The 18,787-nt window shown below is 42.2% G+C and overlaps 1 protein-coding gene across 1 annotated transcript in view; it reads left to right on the plus strand.

Annotated features, from left to right (window-relative positions):
* fpgs (folylpolyglutamate synthase) overlaps positions 1-18,787 on the plus strand; it is a 57,389-nt gene that overhangs the window by 14,623 nt on the left and 23,979 nt on the right. The window contains exons 4-8 of the mRNA XM_088434343.1: positions 2,719-2,783; positions 5,290-5,404; positions 9,779-9,856; positions 10,063-10,124; positions 15,925-16,027. Of these exons, the coding sequence (XP_088290469.1) occupies positions 2,719-2,783; positions 5,290-5,404; positions 9,779-9,856; positions 10,063-10,124; positions 15,925-16,027 (423 nt within the window). The remainder of the gene's footprint in view (positions 1-2,718; positions 2,784-5,289; positions 5,405-9,778; positions 9,857-10,062; positions 10,125-15,924; positions 16,028-18,787) is intronic.

Raw genomic sequence — 18,787 nt, forward strand, 5'->3', positions numbered from 1 at the left:
ATGTATCAGGAGTGGGCAGGAGGGGGAGTACAGGAAACTGATCCAGGACTTTGTCTCATGGAGCGGCGCTAACCATCTGCACCTGAACACCACCAAGACCAGGGAGATGGTGGTGGACTTCAGGAGGCCTAAACCCCATCCGGAACCAGTAACCATCAAAGGAGAATGTGTAGAGTTTGTCCAGACCTACAAATACCTGGGTGTGCAGCTGGACAATAAACTGGATTGGACTACCAACACAGAAGCTCTGTGCAGGAAAGGACAGAGCCGACTGTACTTCCTCAGAAGGCTGGCGTCCTTCAACATCTGCAAAAAGCTCCTGCAGATGTTCTACCAGACTGTTGTGGCGAGCGCCCTCCTCTACGCAGTAGTGTGCTGGGGAGGCAGCACCAAGTAGAAGGACGCCTCGCGTCTGGATAAACTGGTGAGGAAGGCGGGCTCGGTTGTGGGCACAGAGCTGGACAGTCTGACAACTGTGGCTGAGCGACGAGCGCTAAACAAGCTGCTATCAATCATGGACAATCCAACACATCCACTACACAGCATCATCCACAGACAGAGGAGCTGCTTCAGTGACAGATTGCTGTCACTGTCCTGCTCCACGGACAGGCTGAGGAGATCATTCCTCCCCCATGCCATGAGGCTCTTCAACTCCACCCGGGGCAGTAAAAGCTCACATTAAACTCTAAACCTCATACTCTGCACTGCACTATTCACTTTATACAAGCACCTTAATTATACTTGCACTAGACTCCAACGATTCACACTATTCTGTTTACACTGTTAACAAGCACCTTAAGTATACTTCTGTACTGGACTTATGTGTACCTTGTGTATTTTATTTCTCATATTTTATATCTCGACTTGAGGATACTGCTGGAAATGTGAATTTCCCTACGGGGATGAATAAAGTATCTATCTATCTATCTATCTATCTATAGATAGATAGATAGATAGATAGATAGATATACAGTGGGCCCCCGGGTTACGAACTTAATCCGTTCAGTGGCTACGCTCGTAACTCGAACTGCTCGTATAACGGGCAATCCAAACCCATGTTAATTCGTGAATGCATGCAACGCGTGCAAAAACCTTAGGTAAAAGCATCACGACTTTACACACATATTAAAATTGAGAGACATAATCTACTCTACAGTTAAATTAAATAACATATACAAAGGAAAAATGACATTTACCTTTGGAACAACGTGACTTGAGCTGGGTGGAGGCGGAGGGGAGCAGAGACCAACGCGCAAAGTCAACACGGCGACGCAGATATGCTATTGCTCTTACAATGTCACAGTCACTCTTTCGGTCACGGTGCTAGTCACGGAGATGCTAAAACATCATCCTCTTACTTCTTCCTTTACCGCTACTAGTAATTTTAGAACCTATGTCTAAAGTTTGCAAAGTCTTCACAACATTCCTCCCTTCCGTTTTTCACTCATTTTCTCTCCTTCCTTCCATCCCGACCAGCTGTGCCATCAAGCTAGATAAAGGCGTTCGGCCAATAGCATATCGGTATTTCTATGATTGACGTGACGCCGGCCAATAGCATCTCCGTGAGTGAGACCGGGTGACCTTAATCAACCAATAGCATATTGGCATCTCCGTGACTGACAACTGGCTACTCCTCATGAGCACTGGTGCTTTGGTGTTCCGTCAATGGAGTTTCAGGTCAGTTGAGTCTCTTATCTCAAACACGAGCCTCGCCTTCTCCAGTCTTTAGCCCAGGTTGGTAGAATTTACCACCACCCAAAAGAAAATCTTCCCTTCCACATTCAGTAGGGCTATCTTCCTGAGAAGGTGCTGAATGGAACTTCCAATGAACCCCCTGCAGCCATCCTCCACTGGGTAGATACTGTAGGTGTTGCCCACCCCACTTCTCTACACTCAGCTACCAGTTCGGTGTACTTGTCTTTCTTCCTTTCAAACGCTGCGTCTACTCCTCCCTTCCAAGGAATGGTTAGCTCTGCCAAGATCATGGTATTGACTGCAGGGGACCACATGATGATGTCTGGTCTCAGAGAGGTGATGGTTATCGCCGGTGGGAACTTGCGCTTCCGGTCAAGGCACACCCTTATGTTCCAATCGCATCCATGTGTCAGCAGAATTGGTCTCCTTCTGGCTGAAGGTCTGAGCTCCGGCCGCTTGTCCAACAAAGTGGATCAGTGGTATTCTCAAGCTATTTTAGTCAGATTTGTATTGATTTGCTGGATTTCATTTTTAGGACTGTTGCTTAAATACTTTTTTTTTCCTCATATACTGGTGGTGGGAATCTTTTGACTCATGATTTGATTGGACTCAGATTTCTGGGTCTCTGCTTCGATTCAGAATCATTTTTCAATTCAAAACCATTTTATTCATTGAAGTGATTTCTGCTTCAATCCGTACAGCATATGTGTTTTACTATCGTTATCATACTATTAGAGCAGGCTTGGGCAAACTATGGCCCAGGGGCTCGTTAAGCTTTTTAATCTGGCCCACCGAATTTGAACACATTTTCTAACATCAGTAAACATCAGTCATACGATGCTCTCTCATCTAACATCACACATCTTGTTCAATGAGGGAATGACATTTCGCCCTTCCCTTGTCCGAAGCACAAATTTAAAGAGTGCTCTTGTATTTTGTATTTTTTAATTTTTATACTTGATGTTGACCCTATGTCTTGGATTGATACATTTATACACTTTCAATTTTATTTTTGTTTTTCAGGGGTCAACATGTGCATTCACTGAGCACATATTGAGAGGTTATGGCTTCCGAACAGGATTTTACAGGTAAATGTTGAGTGTGTGATACAATTGAGCCCTGCATACTCACATTTTGGTGCTCACCGGTTTAAATATTCACAGACCATCAATGGCTGTCAATGAGATGCAATTTTCTTATATGTACATAATGACTAGGCGAGTGGCTGACTCGACTGGTTCCCAACCAGTTGTATCGCACACACAGACAAACAATAAATGACACATTCACTCCGATGGACAACTACATCTTCAGTAAACCTAAAGTCTTTATCCCACTGAAGGGCTAGAGGTTTTCGGGTGTTAGCGAACGTAGCAAATGCGCGTTCACGCCGGGGTTCATTAAAGTTTGCTAACAATCCCCAAATGGTTAACTGTTTTCCTGTTTTTCTTTTCGCAACGTTCACAATTTTCTTGTGACAAGAACTGTACAACCAAATGTTTGGCAAACATCTGCGACCTTGTGCAAACCCTGATGAGAACACATCAATGATATCATATGCTACCTTGGCCGACACTCGCATACGCTTACCCCTCACTACGTTAGGGGCTTAAGAAATATGGCGTTATATTTGTGCCACAATTACGCACGCGCGGAAAAAAAAATTGAGCGGAGAAAATCAAACTGAGCGAACGAAAGCAGATTTTGAGCGCAGAAAAAAAGTTCTTGAAAAGAAGTTTCTCGCTCAAAATTCCTTTTTGCTCGCTCGCAATAGCATTCTCGCGCTCAACATCTCGCTCTCGTTCGCGATACTCCTCCCTCCCTCGCTCAACATCGCGTTTGCTCAACATCGAGCTCTCGCTCGCTCGAGTCGTCCTCTGCGCTCGCTCAGTTCTGCTCACGCGTTACGTTTGTGCCACAAAACCAGCCAATCAGAGCTTGTAAAAGCACATTGATTGACAGCTTGATATCCAATGAGATTGCTTGTTGTGTTCACCCGGAACGAGCAAACGAGAGTGCGTCACATCAACGTGGGCGGGAGGGGTGGGCTTATATTATTAAAGTACAAAAACTAACAAGGTATTTCTGTCAAATGATACAATACAGTAATAATAATAATATTAAAAGTAATTCTCCAGCCCAAGTCCGTGTTGACGCACTCTCGTTTGCCCTTTTTGGGTGAACACAGGGCAAACGAGAGTGCGTCAATGGATAGCGTACAAGCAATCTCATTGGATACTAAGCTGTGTCAATCAAAGTGCTTTTACAAGCTCTGATTGGCTGGTTTTGTGGCACAAACGTAACGCGTGAGCAGAACTGAGCGAGCGCAGAGGACGACTCGAGCGAGCGAGAGCTCAATGTTGAGCAAACGCGATGTTGAGCGAGGGAGAGAGGAGTATCGCGAGCGAGAGCGAGATGTTGAGCGAGAGAGGGCTATCCCGAGCGAGCAAAAAGGAATTTTGAGCTAGCAATTCCTTTTTCTGTGTTCAAACTCCATCGGCGCGCGCTCAAACTCTTATCATTACGCGCTCAATAGTTCTTTTCTTGCTCTCAAAATCTGTTTTCGCTCGCTCAGTTTTCATTTTCACCGCTCAATTTTTTTTTCCGCGCGTGCGTAATTGTGGCACAAATATAACGCCATAAAGAAACAGGTTTTTGGAATGTGAGAAAAGACCCAAGTATAAGAATACAGTAAATATCTTCTTTATTTGTCATGTGCACACACTTACATAAAATTTGACTTCTTTTTACCTTATTTACAATATACTACACCCATCACTGGCAGCTTGGTGATGCAGTGGTTAGCATGTCCGCCTCACAGTTAAGGGCCCCTAGCGCCTTCCTGAATGGAGTTTTCATGGTCTCCTCGAGCCTGGTTGGGTTCATTCCAGGCACTTTGGCGTCCTCCCACACTCCCAAGAACATGCATGGCAGGTGTATTGGACACACTAAATTGTCCTTAGATGTGATGAGAGGTGGCGGATAGTTGTTCGTCTGTGTGCCCTGCAAATGCCTGGAAACCAGTTCACCTACCTACTGCCCGACGTCCGCAGGCACCAGCAAGCCTGGGGCCCTTGTGAGGATAAGCGGCTATGGATGGAGTGAGGGAGTTACTTAGTTGTATCATAGTCTGCTTTAAGAACACCAAAGCTGTTTGTCTTGTGGATGTTGGGGTTGGATTGTCATGGCGGAAGACTTGGAAAACTTTGGAAACCCACCCAAGCACAGGGAGGATATGCAAACGCCACAAAAAAGTGATGGAAGCTTGGATTTGAATTCCCAACCTCAGAAATGTGAAGTGGTTACAACCATAGTGTTTAAGTGATCCGTTTTGTTGTCGATCAAAACAAAAACAGACTTAAAATATCTTGTATAAAACAAGTGTTTATGAATTTCATGTGCGTGTGTGTGTGTGTGTGTGTGTGTAAAATGCCTGGGATAACATTATTTGTAAATTGGCATGTACAGGACAAACAACAATAATGCATTGATTTCTTTATTGTATTTCAGTATCTTAATCAGTAGAACCTTTATTTTTTTAATGTTTTGATTAACAAGGTTATGTTTTAATGGTTTCTGTTGCTTGGGTTGTAGTTCCCCACATTTGGTTCAAGTAAGGGAGAGGATTCGAATCAACGGCATGCCGATTGGCAAAGACCTCTTTACGAAATATTTCTGGCAGGTTTATGGACGGCTGGATGAATCTAAGGTGGGTAGTCCTACAAGTTGTACATACTGTATGTGACAGTTTCTGGCAAAAGGGTCCGCTTGTCAGCTAATAAAGTTTTGTGTAAATGACAGCGATATGGTGTAGCATGTGGACAAAAATATACATTTAGATATTCCTCTAAGAAAAAAGCCAAAGTCTATTTGTAGTGGACTAAATTGTAGTCAGTTTGAAAATAAGGGATTAATAAATATTGTACATCATAGCTATCGTACGTCTCGGGAAATGACATTTCACAAATGATTTACTGAAATGCACATAGCAACTTATTAAAGTTCAAAATACACCATAAAGTTCTGCTTCAGAATGAATTCAAACAGAAGACTAATGTTATTGTCATGTGACCAGACACCAGCAAAAGTTTGTAATCCACCCATTATCTAAACCGCTTATCCTCACAAAATCTATTTAGTCTGTTCCAGGACCTCTTTAACTAGTCTATTTCTACTTTTAAATATATTCATGCATGCATTAACGCAAATTGTCACAAACACAAGGGTGTTTAATCTCTGTTGCTTTTAAATGTGAGTAAAAGAAAAAACACTGCTGCAAGAGCATTCAACCTTACACTTCTGAGGTGCGTCTTACATATATATATATATATATATATATATATATATATATATATATATCTATATCTCTGTTAACCTTGAAGATGAAAAGTTCCTCCCCCAGCCCCCTACTACGTGCAGCTCATAGTTCAAGTGACCTGTAAATATTGCACATTATGTAAAAAATATTGGTATGTCCCTCTTCAATGACTTTAATTATAAAAGAAAGTATTGAACAATTAAAGCATTTTCATTTTGTTTTTGTGGCCAAATGCAGTTCAGATATAATATCCGTGGTAAATTATTGTCATTTGTTAGACATTTGTAAGAAACTTTACACAAATAAGGAGAAAAGGCAATCTTTTCCAGCTCATGCATGAGGGGAGCGAAGAGGAACTGGCCAAGGTCAATTCTACTGCTCTCTGCCAGCCTCTCCGAACCCCCTCCCTCTTTTATTTGATACAGAGGTCCCTAACTACATGAAGCTTCCGGGCCTAAAGGGGGCAACAGTGCATCAGGGGAAAGACTCAGAGAAAAGACTATGGCCAGAACCTAGTGTACTTGTCTTTCTATGTGTGAGCATGTGGGTGAAAAACTAATACATGTATGATAAAATATTATGCATAGTAAGACATTCTGCAGAATATTTTGTTTGTAAGATACTCTGAAAATCACAGGTGCAGGAGCGCTCCAGCAGGCAGGCTTGAGCGGCCTTCCTCCTGCTTGAGACAAAACAATAACAAGACATTTTTCTGTTTCCCCTCTGTTTTCCCAGCCAAGGAATGGAAACTGAAGTGATAATATACAGTTACTTTATAAGGTTTGATAAATAAAGATTTAAGTAAATACGTGTACTGCAGTAATCTTTCTCTCATATTTAAAGTGTAAAAAACACTTTCGCTGTTTGAAAATTCTAGTTCTGGTACGCACATACACGTGCATGAAAATTCCTGGGAGCGGGGAGGTTGGTGGATGGGTCCTACTTCACAAATTTCACTTTTATACATTAACTCTGTATAATGAATTGGTACTCAAACTTTTGTTTTTTTAACTCATGAGTACTTCAAGTTCTAGCTTTGAACTTTGAATTCATCTCCTGTCAAGGGCCTCATTTTGTATTAGACAACTAAACTAACATCTGACATCATAATGAGCATGACCGCATGTGACAGTGCTGTTGAATCACGTTACTTGCATTAACCAATGTGAAATTCTTTCCTGATATAGCTTACTTTGCTGCAGAAAAGTGCCATTGATTGCTGTCTGACACTTGCTGGCATTTTACATAAACCACGAGCAAATGTTATGATACGTTACACATGGTACGTCTGGGGCATAGATTTTCACTAATGGCTGTGTGTTTTTAAACAGTGACTTTTAAGAATGAAGTTTGTTTACAGAAATCCCTCGCTGTATCGCCGTTCATCTTTCACACGTTCGCTGCTTCACAGATTTTTTACAGTGTGGATTTATATTTTTTTTACAGTACATTGTGCTCTGAATCCTGAATGGCTCAGGGGCTTTACTGTCTCAAAATAAAATATTGACGCTGTACTGTATTGGTTTTTCACTTGTCAATTTATTGCAAAAGGCAAGAGGATCCATAAGCTTGCTTTTGTCTCATCTAACTGCCTTGTGCGAGCGTGCTAGTAAGCACATTGACAGTTTGGGCTCTGGGAGCCGATCACGTGACTCGTAGGCGTGCCGAGAGCATGCGCACACACTGTGTTGACACACAGCAATGGAGAAATGCGCAGCTTTGGAAATCTGACTTTTCCCTAGATTTCTTTTGCAATAGATTGAAATTTCAAGTGTATTGTTATGATATAAGAGGCTTCACTTTAATTCGATGTCCGGGCATATCCGTTTATAAAAATCTTGCTCAGAAAAAGAAAGAGCTCCACTACAACTCATAACAATGTGCGGGTTCATGACGAAGAGGCATAGCTGAGACTCTGAAATACGTGAGTGACAATGTTTCCAACTTTTACTATATTAAAATTATTATATTATTAATTAATTAATTAATTAATATTATATATTATTATTATATTATTATTATATTATATTATTATTATATTGTTTTAAACAAATTTGGGGCTTTAAAACAGGTTTTGATTTTTGGTTCTCTTCTATAGTTTATTATTGCATTGTAAAATAATAAAAAAGCTGGCTACTTCACGGATTTCACTTTGCGCGTGTTATTTTTGGAACGTAACCCCCGCGATAAACGAGGGATTACTGTATATCAAAACTATTATTTCTGTATTTTTTTTATTTTGGCATACAGAGTATTAAAGTCAAAGCTTCAGTTTCCAACTTGATCATGTTTTATTTAAATATTTAACATTGAGGAATTATAGCTACTTTTCCACATTTGTGTACTGAATATAGGCCATGTCATCTCAAGATTCAAGAGTTTTATAGTCATATGTATAGTATTATTATACCAAACAATGAAAATTCTTATTCTGTTCACTTCCCGAGCAGCAGACTACATTCCATAATCGAGCAAATAAATCAAATAGCAGTAAAAAAATAGCAATAAAATAACAAACTGTAACAATGGCACTAATAATATAGTGCAAAATACCATGTAGTGCAAAATATTACAATGGGCCCCCATGTTACGAACTTAATCCGTTCAGCGGCTAGGCTCGTAACTCGAATTGTCTGTATGACGGGCAATCCAAACCTATGTTAATTAGTGAATGTGTGCAACGCGTGCAAAAACCTTAGGGAAAAACATCACGACTTTATACACGTTAAAAATGAGTAATATAATCTACTGTACAGTTAAATTAAATAACAAATATACAAAGGAAAAATGACATTTACCTTTGGGGCGACGTGACTTGAGCTGGTGTTGGGTGGAGGCAGAGGGGAGCAGAGTCGAACCCGCAGAATTTATATATTTTGTTTCTTAAACGAGAACTTTTCTTAAACGAGAACATATCACCGGCGATTTCCTTCTCTTCAATCCATAATAGAAGAAGCCTCTCCATTTTGTTGTTGACCGAGGTCCGTCCCCTGGCAAGGAAAGTCTTGCCCTTAGAAGTCTTGCTTGCTTCCTTGTTATTGAGAATTGTAGCGATCGTCGAGCGGTTACGGGCCATACTCACCAGCAAGGTTAACTATGCATGCGCCTCCTTCGTATTTTTTTTATTATCTCCTGCTTCGTTTCTATTGTCATCATCCTCTTAATTCTTCCTTTATCGCCACTTGCAATTTTAGAAGCCATGTCTAACAGATAAAGTTTGCAAAGTCTTCACAACACACCGACCAGCTCGTGCCATCAGGCTAAATGAGGGCGTTCGGCCAATAGCATATCGGCATTTCTGTGATTGATGTGACGCCGGCCAATAGCATATCGGCATCTCCGTGACTGAGACTGTGACTGTGACCTTAATTGACCAATAGCATATCGGCATCTCCGTGACTGAGACCGTGACTGTGACCTTAATCGACCAATAGCATGTCAGCATTTCCGTGACATGTGTGAAAAGTTGTTTTTGTTGATGCAGCAAAGCGAAAAAAATAGTGCGGACACACTGACCGGAATGTTGGATGGTTCGTAAGACGAAAGGTTTGTGCGTAAGAGGGGGACAGAAAAATGCCGCGGTCCACGTCGAGATGAAGATGAAAAATACGTAAAACAGTGGGTTCGTAAACCGGGGACCCACTGTATTTATGCTTGCAGTAAGAGGCAGATTAGTGCGTGAGGCACCCTGTATCTGGCCCCCCTGTAAATGTATTTGATGTCATAGTAATTTTGTTTTTGTTTGTTTGCCATTTTAACTTTTAGGAATCTCATGATGGGACAATGCCTGCATACTTTCGCTTTCTCACCATCTTGGCCTTCCATGTCTTTCTTCAGGAAAAGGTAGGCATTCAGATTACATTGTCAGACAGCAATTTGGAGTTTGAATTGAACCAAGTTCAAATCTGGCCCATTTAAACAGATTGTCCCTCAATCAATAATCATCTTACATGGTTACACATGGTTACATGGAGCATAAACTGAATTTTAAAGGATTCCTGTTAGAATGATCTACAGGGATGTTTGTGACATTTTGATTCTTTGTTTAGGTCGATTTGGCTGTGATTGAAGTTGGGATTGGTGGCGCATATGACTGCACCAACATTATAAGGTTAGAAACTTTCCGTTCTGATATTGAGGGTTTGGAAGTGCCTAAGGTTGGGCTGCTACCAGCCCACACAAGTACACCTGATGTACAGTACTAGAGTGTAGCGAGGGTGAAGCTCGGCACTTTTAACATGCTTTAGTTGACTTGTCGTTACTGAAGTTAAAGAGAGGACTCTTATGGCTGGGGATCATACCATAGATGACATTGAGAGGTCTCTCTTCCCCTTGTGAATGGAATCATGCTGGATGGTGCCCTCCGATATTATCATTGCAATATTTATACATTGTCTTTTAAACCGTGTTGGATACAATAAAATGATGAATTTGATAATTATTCTATTTGAGAATGTTCCAAGTCCGCTTCCATTTCTCCTTGTTTGCGGTGCTTCATTCCAAGTTTATTTCAAACTAGGGGTGTCCCGATCACATTTTTTTCTACAAACGAGTCCAAGTATGAGTCATCTGATTTTGAAGATCAGCTGATACTGAGTCCTGATTTGATCCCTTGGCAATGTATAGTATTAAGGACAAAAAGGAAAAAGATCTGCAAATGGTCTGTTTTTCAAAAAAGGTACAACACCTTTTGTATGGCTAGCAAAGCAGTTATTTAAATCAAGTAACCTAAAACATTTAAATGCTAGCTATAAATACTGCTGTTTCTTGGATATGTTGCCATTTTGCATATACAGTGTTCCCTCGCTACTTCATGCTTCATCTTTCACGCCCTCAGTGCTTTGCATTTTTATTTATGTATTTAAATAATATATTTTTTCATATATATTAGAGACAGATGTGCTGTGAATGTTTCCGGCATGTCATACAGACGAGTTAACTGTAAATGCACATGCCACAGGCACTCCTCAGACATCCACCTACTGCAATACACATACAATACACATATTTACTTAAATCTTAACTTATTAAACCTTATACAGAAATTGTACTGTTATCCCTTCCCTTTTCCAGTCCTTGGTATGTATGTAGTATGTAAAGTATACATACTTTTAACATTTAAGAAAATTCTGGTACCCACATACACGCATATAAATTCTTGGGGGTAATTCTGGGCAGTATCTTTTTTTTTATCAATACAGTGGGCCCCCTGTTTACAAGATAAATCCGTTCCGCGGTTGGGATCGTAACACGAATTCGCCATATGGCAGGCAATTCAAATCTATGTTAATTAGCTAATGTGTGTAAAACCCCAGGTAAAAATATAAAATTTGTATATACATGTTAAAAATTGGTATCAAAATAGTATAAGTGCTACTTATATACTATAATATACATGCATTCAAAATAAATATCATAAATCAAAAATATATAAAGGATGTATTTACCCTTTGAGCGATTTATTGCCATATACCATAATGAGGATAACCAAAGCTAGCTTAGCCTTCTTCATATTTCTTCGTTATCTCCACCTTTGTTTCACTATGAATCATCTTCTTTACTTCTCTCTTTAACATCACTAGTAATCTTTGGCAAGTTTGAATTAAGCACTAAAATGCATAATAAATACGATATTGAAAGCACTCTTACACGAGATTAAGTCTTTAGGCAGCCGTCTTTGTGAACCCGTGCGATGATCAATAGCAGACCAGCATCTTTGTGACCCCATCCCGCTGGCCAATAGTATACAGTGGGCCCCCGTGTTACGACGTTCATCCGTTCCTCAGTTGGGGTCGTAAGGCGAATTCGTCATGTGATGAGCAATCTAAAACTATGTTAAATAGCTTATGCGTTTAGAACCCCAGGTGAAAACATCAATATTGTACATACATATTTAAAATTGGTCCCAATAAATTATAGTAAGTGCTACGTATACAGTAATCCCTCGCTGTATCGTGGTTCATTTTTCACAGGTTCGCTGCTTCACGGATTTTTTACAGTGTGGATATTTTTTACAGCGCATTGTGCTCTGAATTCTGATTGGCTCAGGGACTTTACTGTTGTCTCAAAATAAAATATTGACGCTGTACTCTTGGTTTTTCACTTGTCAATTTATTACAAAAGGCAAGAGGATCCAAAAGCTTGCTTTCGTCTCTCCTGTGTCCGAGTGTGCTCAGCTTAGCACACATGTTGCAAACGAGCTAGTAAGCACATTGATTGACAGCTTCGTCTCTGGGAGCCGATCATGTGACTCGTAGGCGTGCCGAGAGCATGCGCACCCAGTCTGTGTGCTTAAATAGAGAGCAACAGAGAAATGCACAGCTTTGGAAGTCTGACTCTTACCGAGATTTATTTTGTAGTAGATTGAAATTCCAAGTGTATTGTTATGGTATAAGAGGCTTCACTTTAATTCGATGTCCTATGGCGTTATATTTGTGCCACAATTACGAGCGTGCGAAAAAAAGAATTGAGCGGAGAAAATCAAACTGAGCGAGCGAAAACAGATTTTGAGCGCAAGAAAAAACTATTGAGCGCGTAATGATAAGAGTTTGAGCGCGCGCCGATGGATTTTGAACACAGAAAAAGAAATTGCTCGTTCAAAATTCCTTTTTGCTCGCTTGGGATAGCCCTCTCTTGCTCAACATCTCGCTCTTGCTCGCATTATTCCTCCCTTCCTCGCTCAACATCGCGTTTGCTCAACATCGAGCTCTCGCTCACTCGAGTCGTCCTCTGTGCTCGCTCAGTTCTGCTCACACTTTACGTTTGTGCCACAAAACCAGCCAAGCAGAGCTTGTAAAAGCACATTGATTGACAGCTTGGTATCCAATGAGATTGCTTGTACGCTATGCGTTGACGCACTCTCGTTTGCCCTGTGTTCACCCGGAAAGGCCAAACGAGAGTGCGTCAACACGGACTTGGGCTGGAGAATTACTTTTAATATTATTATTATTATTATTACTGTATTGTCTCATTTGACAGAAATACCTTGTTAGTTTTTGTACTTTAATAATATAAGCCCACCTCCTCCCGCCCATGTCGATGTGATGCACTCTTGTTTGCTCGTTCCGGGTGAACACAACAAGCAATATATATATATATATATATATATATATATATATATATATATATATATATATACAGTGGGCCCCCGGGTTACGAACTTAATCCGTTCAGCGGCTACGCTCGTATCTCGAATTGCTCGTATAGCGGGCAATCCAGACCCATGTTAATTCGTGAATGCGTGCAACGCGCGCAGAAGCCTTAGGTAAAATCATCACGCTGTATACATATATTAATATTAAGTGACATAATCTACTGTACAGTTGCATTAAATAACAAATACAAAGGAAAAATGACTTTTACCTTTGGAAAGACGTGACTTGTGCTGAGATGAGCAGAGATGACTGCTCGAAGTCAATACGGTAAATCATATATGCTATTGGTCTTACAGTGTCAAAGTAACTTTTTCAGTCAGGGTTTTCTCTACTTCCTTCCATCCCAACCAGCGGTGCCATCAAGCTAGATAAAGGCGTTCGGCCAATAGCATATCGGCACTTCTGTGATTGACGTGTGACGCCGGCCAATAGCATCTCCGTGAGTGAGACCGGGTGACCTTAATCGACCAATAGCATATTGGCGTCTCCTTGACTGACTGATAATTATTCGCACTTTTTTTTTAAACGGTTGGAATGTATTGACATCTTATTGATTAAAACACATTTAAACCTGTGACGATTTTTTGTCCTGCAATCGGCACACTTAATTTCATGTCAGCTGTTTTTCCCGACGTGAATTGAGCTGGGTGGAGGCGGAGGGGAGGTTGTGTGTATTGTATTTACTAGGCACCATACTTATGGCTTGTTCGAGCGTCAGTTCACCGTTGGTTACAACTCACAGAATTGCAAGAATGGCGCTGTCCCAAAGCATGTCGGGAGGTCGCCGACTAATATGACATGCAGTTTTGTCAAACAACCATTATATGGCACTGTAATACCAGCCGTAACAGGGTGCAGAGATTAACCTCTTGAGTTAATACGGCAACGCATATAGGCTATTGGTCTTACAGTGTTACAGTAACTCTTTCAGTCATGGTGCAAATCACGGAGATACTAAAACATCATCCTCTTATTTCTTCCTTTACCGCTGCTAGTAATTTTAGAAGCTGTGTCTAACAGATAAAGTTTGCAAAGTCTTCAAAACATTCCGTTTTTCACTCATTTTGTCTACTTCCTTCCATCCTGTCCCATCAAGCTAGATAAAGGCATTCGGCCAATAGCATATCGGCATTTCTGTGATTGACGTGTGACGCCGGCCAATAGCATCTCCGTGAGTGAGACCGGGTGACCTTAATCGACCAATAGCATATTGGCGTCTCCTTGACTGACTGATAATTATTCGCACTTTTTTTTAAACGGTTGGAATGTATTGACAATTAATTAAAAAAAAAACACACATTTAAACCAATGACAATTCTTTGTCCTGCAATCGGCACATTTAATTTCATGTCAGCTGTTTTTCCCTTTAGCTGTACAAACACTACACTTAAATGGTAATATATTTAGACACCGTGAGTGAGACAGTCAGTGTGAGATTGTAAGACCAATAGCGTTCACGTTACCGCCATAAGTATCTATTAATGATTGTAGATGACGCAACTGCTGAATATATTGACGCAGTTAGGCGAGAACATTTCAACATACTCAATGGCTGGTTTGTCGGAATGCTCGCAAGACGAGAGGTTTGCTCGTAAGCGGAGGACAAAAATCTCCCTGATCCACGCTCGTAAGGCGAATTGTTCGCAAATCAGGGTGCTCGTAAGCCGGGGGCTGACTGTATTTATAAAATATTGGCTCTGCCACATCCTGGAAAAGTGAAAGTTCTCAGCAATGCTCTCCTTTCCACTGTAAAGTGGACAGCAAGCTCACTCTCCTCCCCTCACGTAACATTGTTGCGTGAAAAGTGAACTTCATCTTGACCTCGCGAGAAAACTCCTTGCATGGAGCGTAAACGACGCGCTCCATCTGAACACGGCATAACCTTTTGAACTTTCCATTAAGCAGTAAAATGCACTATAAATACGGTTTTGTAACCACTCACAATCGAACAAAGCTTTACCGTTCTGCCATTATGACACAAGTGAGGCCGAGCAAGAGCAGACCACCATCTCCGTGAGGAGACGCTGACCAATAGCTGACCAGCATTGTAGTCATGCGTTGCAGGGAAGCAGTTAGACGGCAATCGTAAATGAGTGCAACTACCTAAAAACGCCATCAGATGGAGACAAAACAACACAAAACAACACATACAGCCCAGCTCCTGGGGTCATGACAGTTGTTCTCATAACCGGGAAAGTGTCATGAAGAGGAGATGAAAAAACTCTGTATTCCACATCGCAACATGAAATTTTCGTAAATCAGGGAAGTTGGAACACAGGGGTCCATTGTACCACTATTTTAGGGAGGCGAGACGCCAACCAATAGCAGAACAGCATTGTAGTGACGCGTTGCAGCTGAGGCAGTTTGACGCCAACAGAAAATAAGAGCAATTACCTAAAAACGCCTCAAGAGGGAGTCAAAACAACAAACACAACCAACCCCTCAGGTCATGACAGTTGTTGATGATAATCGTGAAGTGGGATAAATGCCTTAAAGAGAGAACGGAAAAACTAAAAAAACTCAGTATTCCACATCGTAATGTGGGAAAAAAAAAAAAGTAAGCCAGGGACACCGTAACCCGTGGGTTCACTGTATGTTTGAATAAAATTAAATATAAAATGGGAAAAAAATACAAACTGAAATTTTCCAAATCCCCCCCATAGTTCCATACGTACATGTGCACATCATGGCATTATCACTGGTTGCAGTTAGTGTTTTGTAATATTTACGTTTTCACTTGATTGTACACTTCCACAGGAGACCATGGGTATGTGGCATCTCTTCTCTGGGGATAGATCACACGCAGATACTTGGCGACACAATCGAGAAAATTGCCTGGCAAAAAGGGGGCATCTTTAAGGTTAGTGTTGACATGACATACACAGCCACAGCCAAAGGTTTTTAGTCATGAGACATTATTTTCTTCTGCTCTTATAAAATCTACGGCCCTACTTTTTATGATGGCTATTTTGCATGTCTTCATTATTTAATGAAGAGAGAACAAATTAATCGCAAAGTCAGTCTGACATTTTATCAAATCATCTTAACTTCAAGGAAAGAGGTTTTGCTGAAGCCTGGTACTCACAAAAAGGTCAGCAATTGCATGAACTGCCACCCTAAGTTGATTCACCTCCAGGATCAGGGCACCACAAGTGCAGCACTGGCTCAGAAATGGTAGCAGCCAGATGTCAGCACATCGCGCACACACAGTGAGACAAAGACTTTTGATGGCAAAACCCTGATGTTATGGTATCGAAAAGGGCAGCACAAAAGCTCATTCCCTTCAGGAAAAACATCAGGGACATACTGCCTATTCTGCTAAAGATAGAGTGAATTGCAGATAACCGTTTAGTAATTTTCTATTTTAAATCCCCTTTTTCCGATTGGCTTATCCATACTATCATGCCACCAATAAAGCATTCTGAGAATTTTTGTTTGTCGTGGCTGCTTCTCACCCAAGGGATTGGGCTCACTCAGAAGTTTTGACTAAAAACATCCATGGAAGAAAAAAACAATGTTACCAAAACACCTTCGTCAAGTAACTTCTCTCAACCACCCAAAACAGTTAGGTGATGACAATTCTTTCTCCAGCATGATGGAACACCTTGACATGTGGCAAAGTGATAATTATGTGGCTCAGGGACTAAAACATTGACTTTTCCGTATGATGTGGTGTTTAAAAAAAAAACAACATATATTATGATAAACTCCAATGACTGATAATGTAAAAAAGAGCTGTCATCAATAATGATGTGGCCAATAAATTATATGACCATAATCCATCCATCCATCTTCTACCGCTGTGTTCCGGGATAGGGTCGGGGGGGCAGCAGCTTGAGCAAGGAAGCCCAGACTTCCCTCTCCCCGGCCACTTCGTCTAGCACCTCCGGAAGGATCCCCAGGCGCTCCCAGGCCAGCCGAGAGGCATAGTCCCTCCAGCGTGTCCTGGGTTCTCCCCGGGGCCTCCTTCCTGTGGGACATGCCCGAAACATCTAACCATGTAGGTGTCCGGGGTGTATCCTAACTAGATGCCTGAACCACCTCCACTGGATCCTCTCAACGCGGAGGAGCAGCTGCTCGACGCTGAGCCCCTCCCAGATGACCAAGCTTCTCACCCAATGTCTCAGGGAAAGCACAGACACCCAGCGGAGGAAACTAATTTCTGCCGCTTGTATCCGAGATCTTGTTCTTTCGGTCACGACCCACAACTCATGACCATAGGTGAGGGCAGGAACGTAAATCGACCAGGAAATAGAGAGCTTTGCCTTGCAACTGAGCTGTTTCTTTACCACGACAGACCGGTGCTGAGTCTATATAACAGTAGATGCCGCATCGATCCGCCTGTCGATCTTCTCTTCCATATCACCTTCGCTCGTCAACAAGACCCTGAAACTCCTCCACTTGGAGCAGGAGCTCATCCCCATCCCGGAGAAGGCATTCCACCCTTTTCCGACTGAGGACCATGATCTCAGATTTGGAGGTGCTGATCTTCATCCCAGCCGCTTCACATTCGGCTGCGAACCGCTCCAGTGAGAGTTGGAGGGAACGGCCTGAAGAAGCCAACAGCACCACATCATCCGTAAAAAGCAGAGTTGCAATGCTGAGGAAACCTAACCTGCCTCGCTCAATGCTTCGGCTGAAATTCTGTCCCTAACAGTAATGAACAGAATTGGTTACAGAGCAGCCTTGGCAGAGTCCATCCCTCACCAGAAACAAATTTGCCTTACTGCCGGAAATGCGGACCAAACTCTTGACAATGGTCGTACAGAGACCGAACAGCCCATTTCACGGCGTCCAGTACCCCATACGCCCAAAGCACCCCCCAAATAAATCCCCGAGGGACATGGTCAAACGCCTTATCCAAATCCACAAAGCATATGTAGACTGGTTGGGCGAACTCCCGGCACCCTCGAGAATCCTGCCGAGGGTGTAGAGCTGCTCCACAGCCTGGACGAAAACCATGCTGCTCCTCCTGAATCTGAGGTTTGACCTCCTGATGGACCCTCCTCTCCAGAGACCCTGAATAGAATCTACTGGGTAGGCTGAGGAGTCTATCCCTCTGTAGTCGGAAAACACCCTCCGGTCCCCCTTCTTAAAAAGTTGGACCACCACTCCAGTCTGCAAATCCAGGGGAGCTGTCCTCGATGTCCACACGTTTTTGCAGTGCCGTGTCAGCCAGGACATCCACATCTTATCCACTCCCAGGGCCTTTTCACAAAGGATTTTTTTGACTACCTCTGTGACTCCAGCCCCAGAGATGGGAGAGCCTACCTCGGCACCCTAAGACTCTGCTTCCTCAGAGGTAAGACGTGTCGGTGGAATTGAGGAGGTCTTCGAAGTATTCTTCCCACCTGTTCACGATGTCCCAAGTTGAGGTCAGCAGTGTCCCATCTCCACTGTACACAGTGTCAATGGTGCACTGCTTCCCCCTTCTGTGACGCCGGATGGTGGACCAGAATTTCTTTGAAGCCGTCCGGAAGTCGCTTTTCCATGGGCTCCCACACCCGAGTTTTTGCCTTGGCGAATGCCGAAGCCGCACTCCGCTTGGCCAGCCGGTACCAGTCAGCTGCCTCTGGAGTCTCACAGGCCGAAAAGGCCCAATAGGACTCCTCCTTCAACT

Source organism: Hippichthys cyanospilos, chromosome 15, assembly GCF_059441005.1.
Source record: "Hippichthys cyanospilos isolate Australia breed blue-spotted pipefish chromosome 15, RoL_Hcya_1.0, whole genome shotgun sequence".
NCBI classification, from domain to species: domain Eukaryota; kingdom Metazoa; phylum Chordata; class Actinopteri; order Syngnathiformes; family Syngnathidae; genus Hippichthys; species Hippichthys cyanospilos.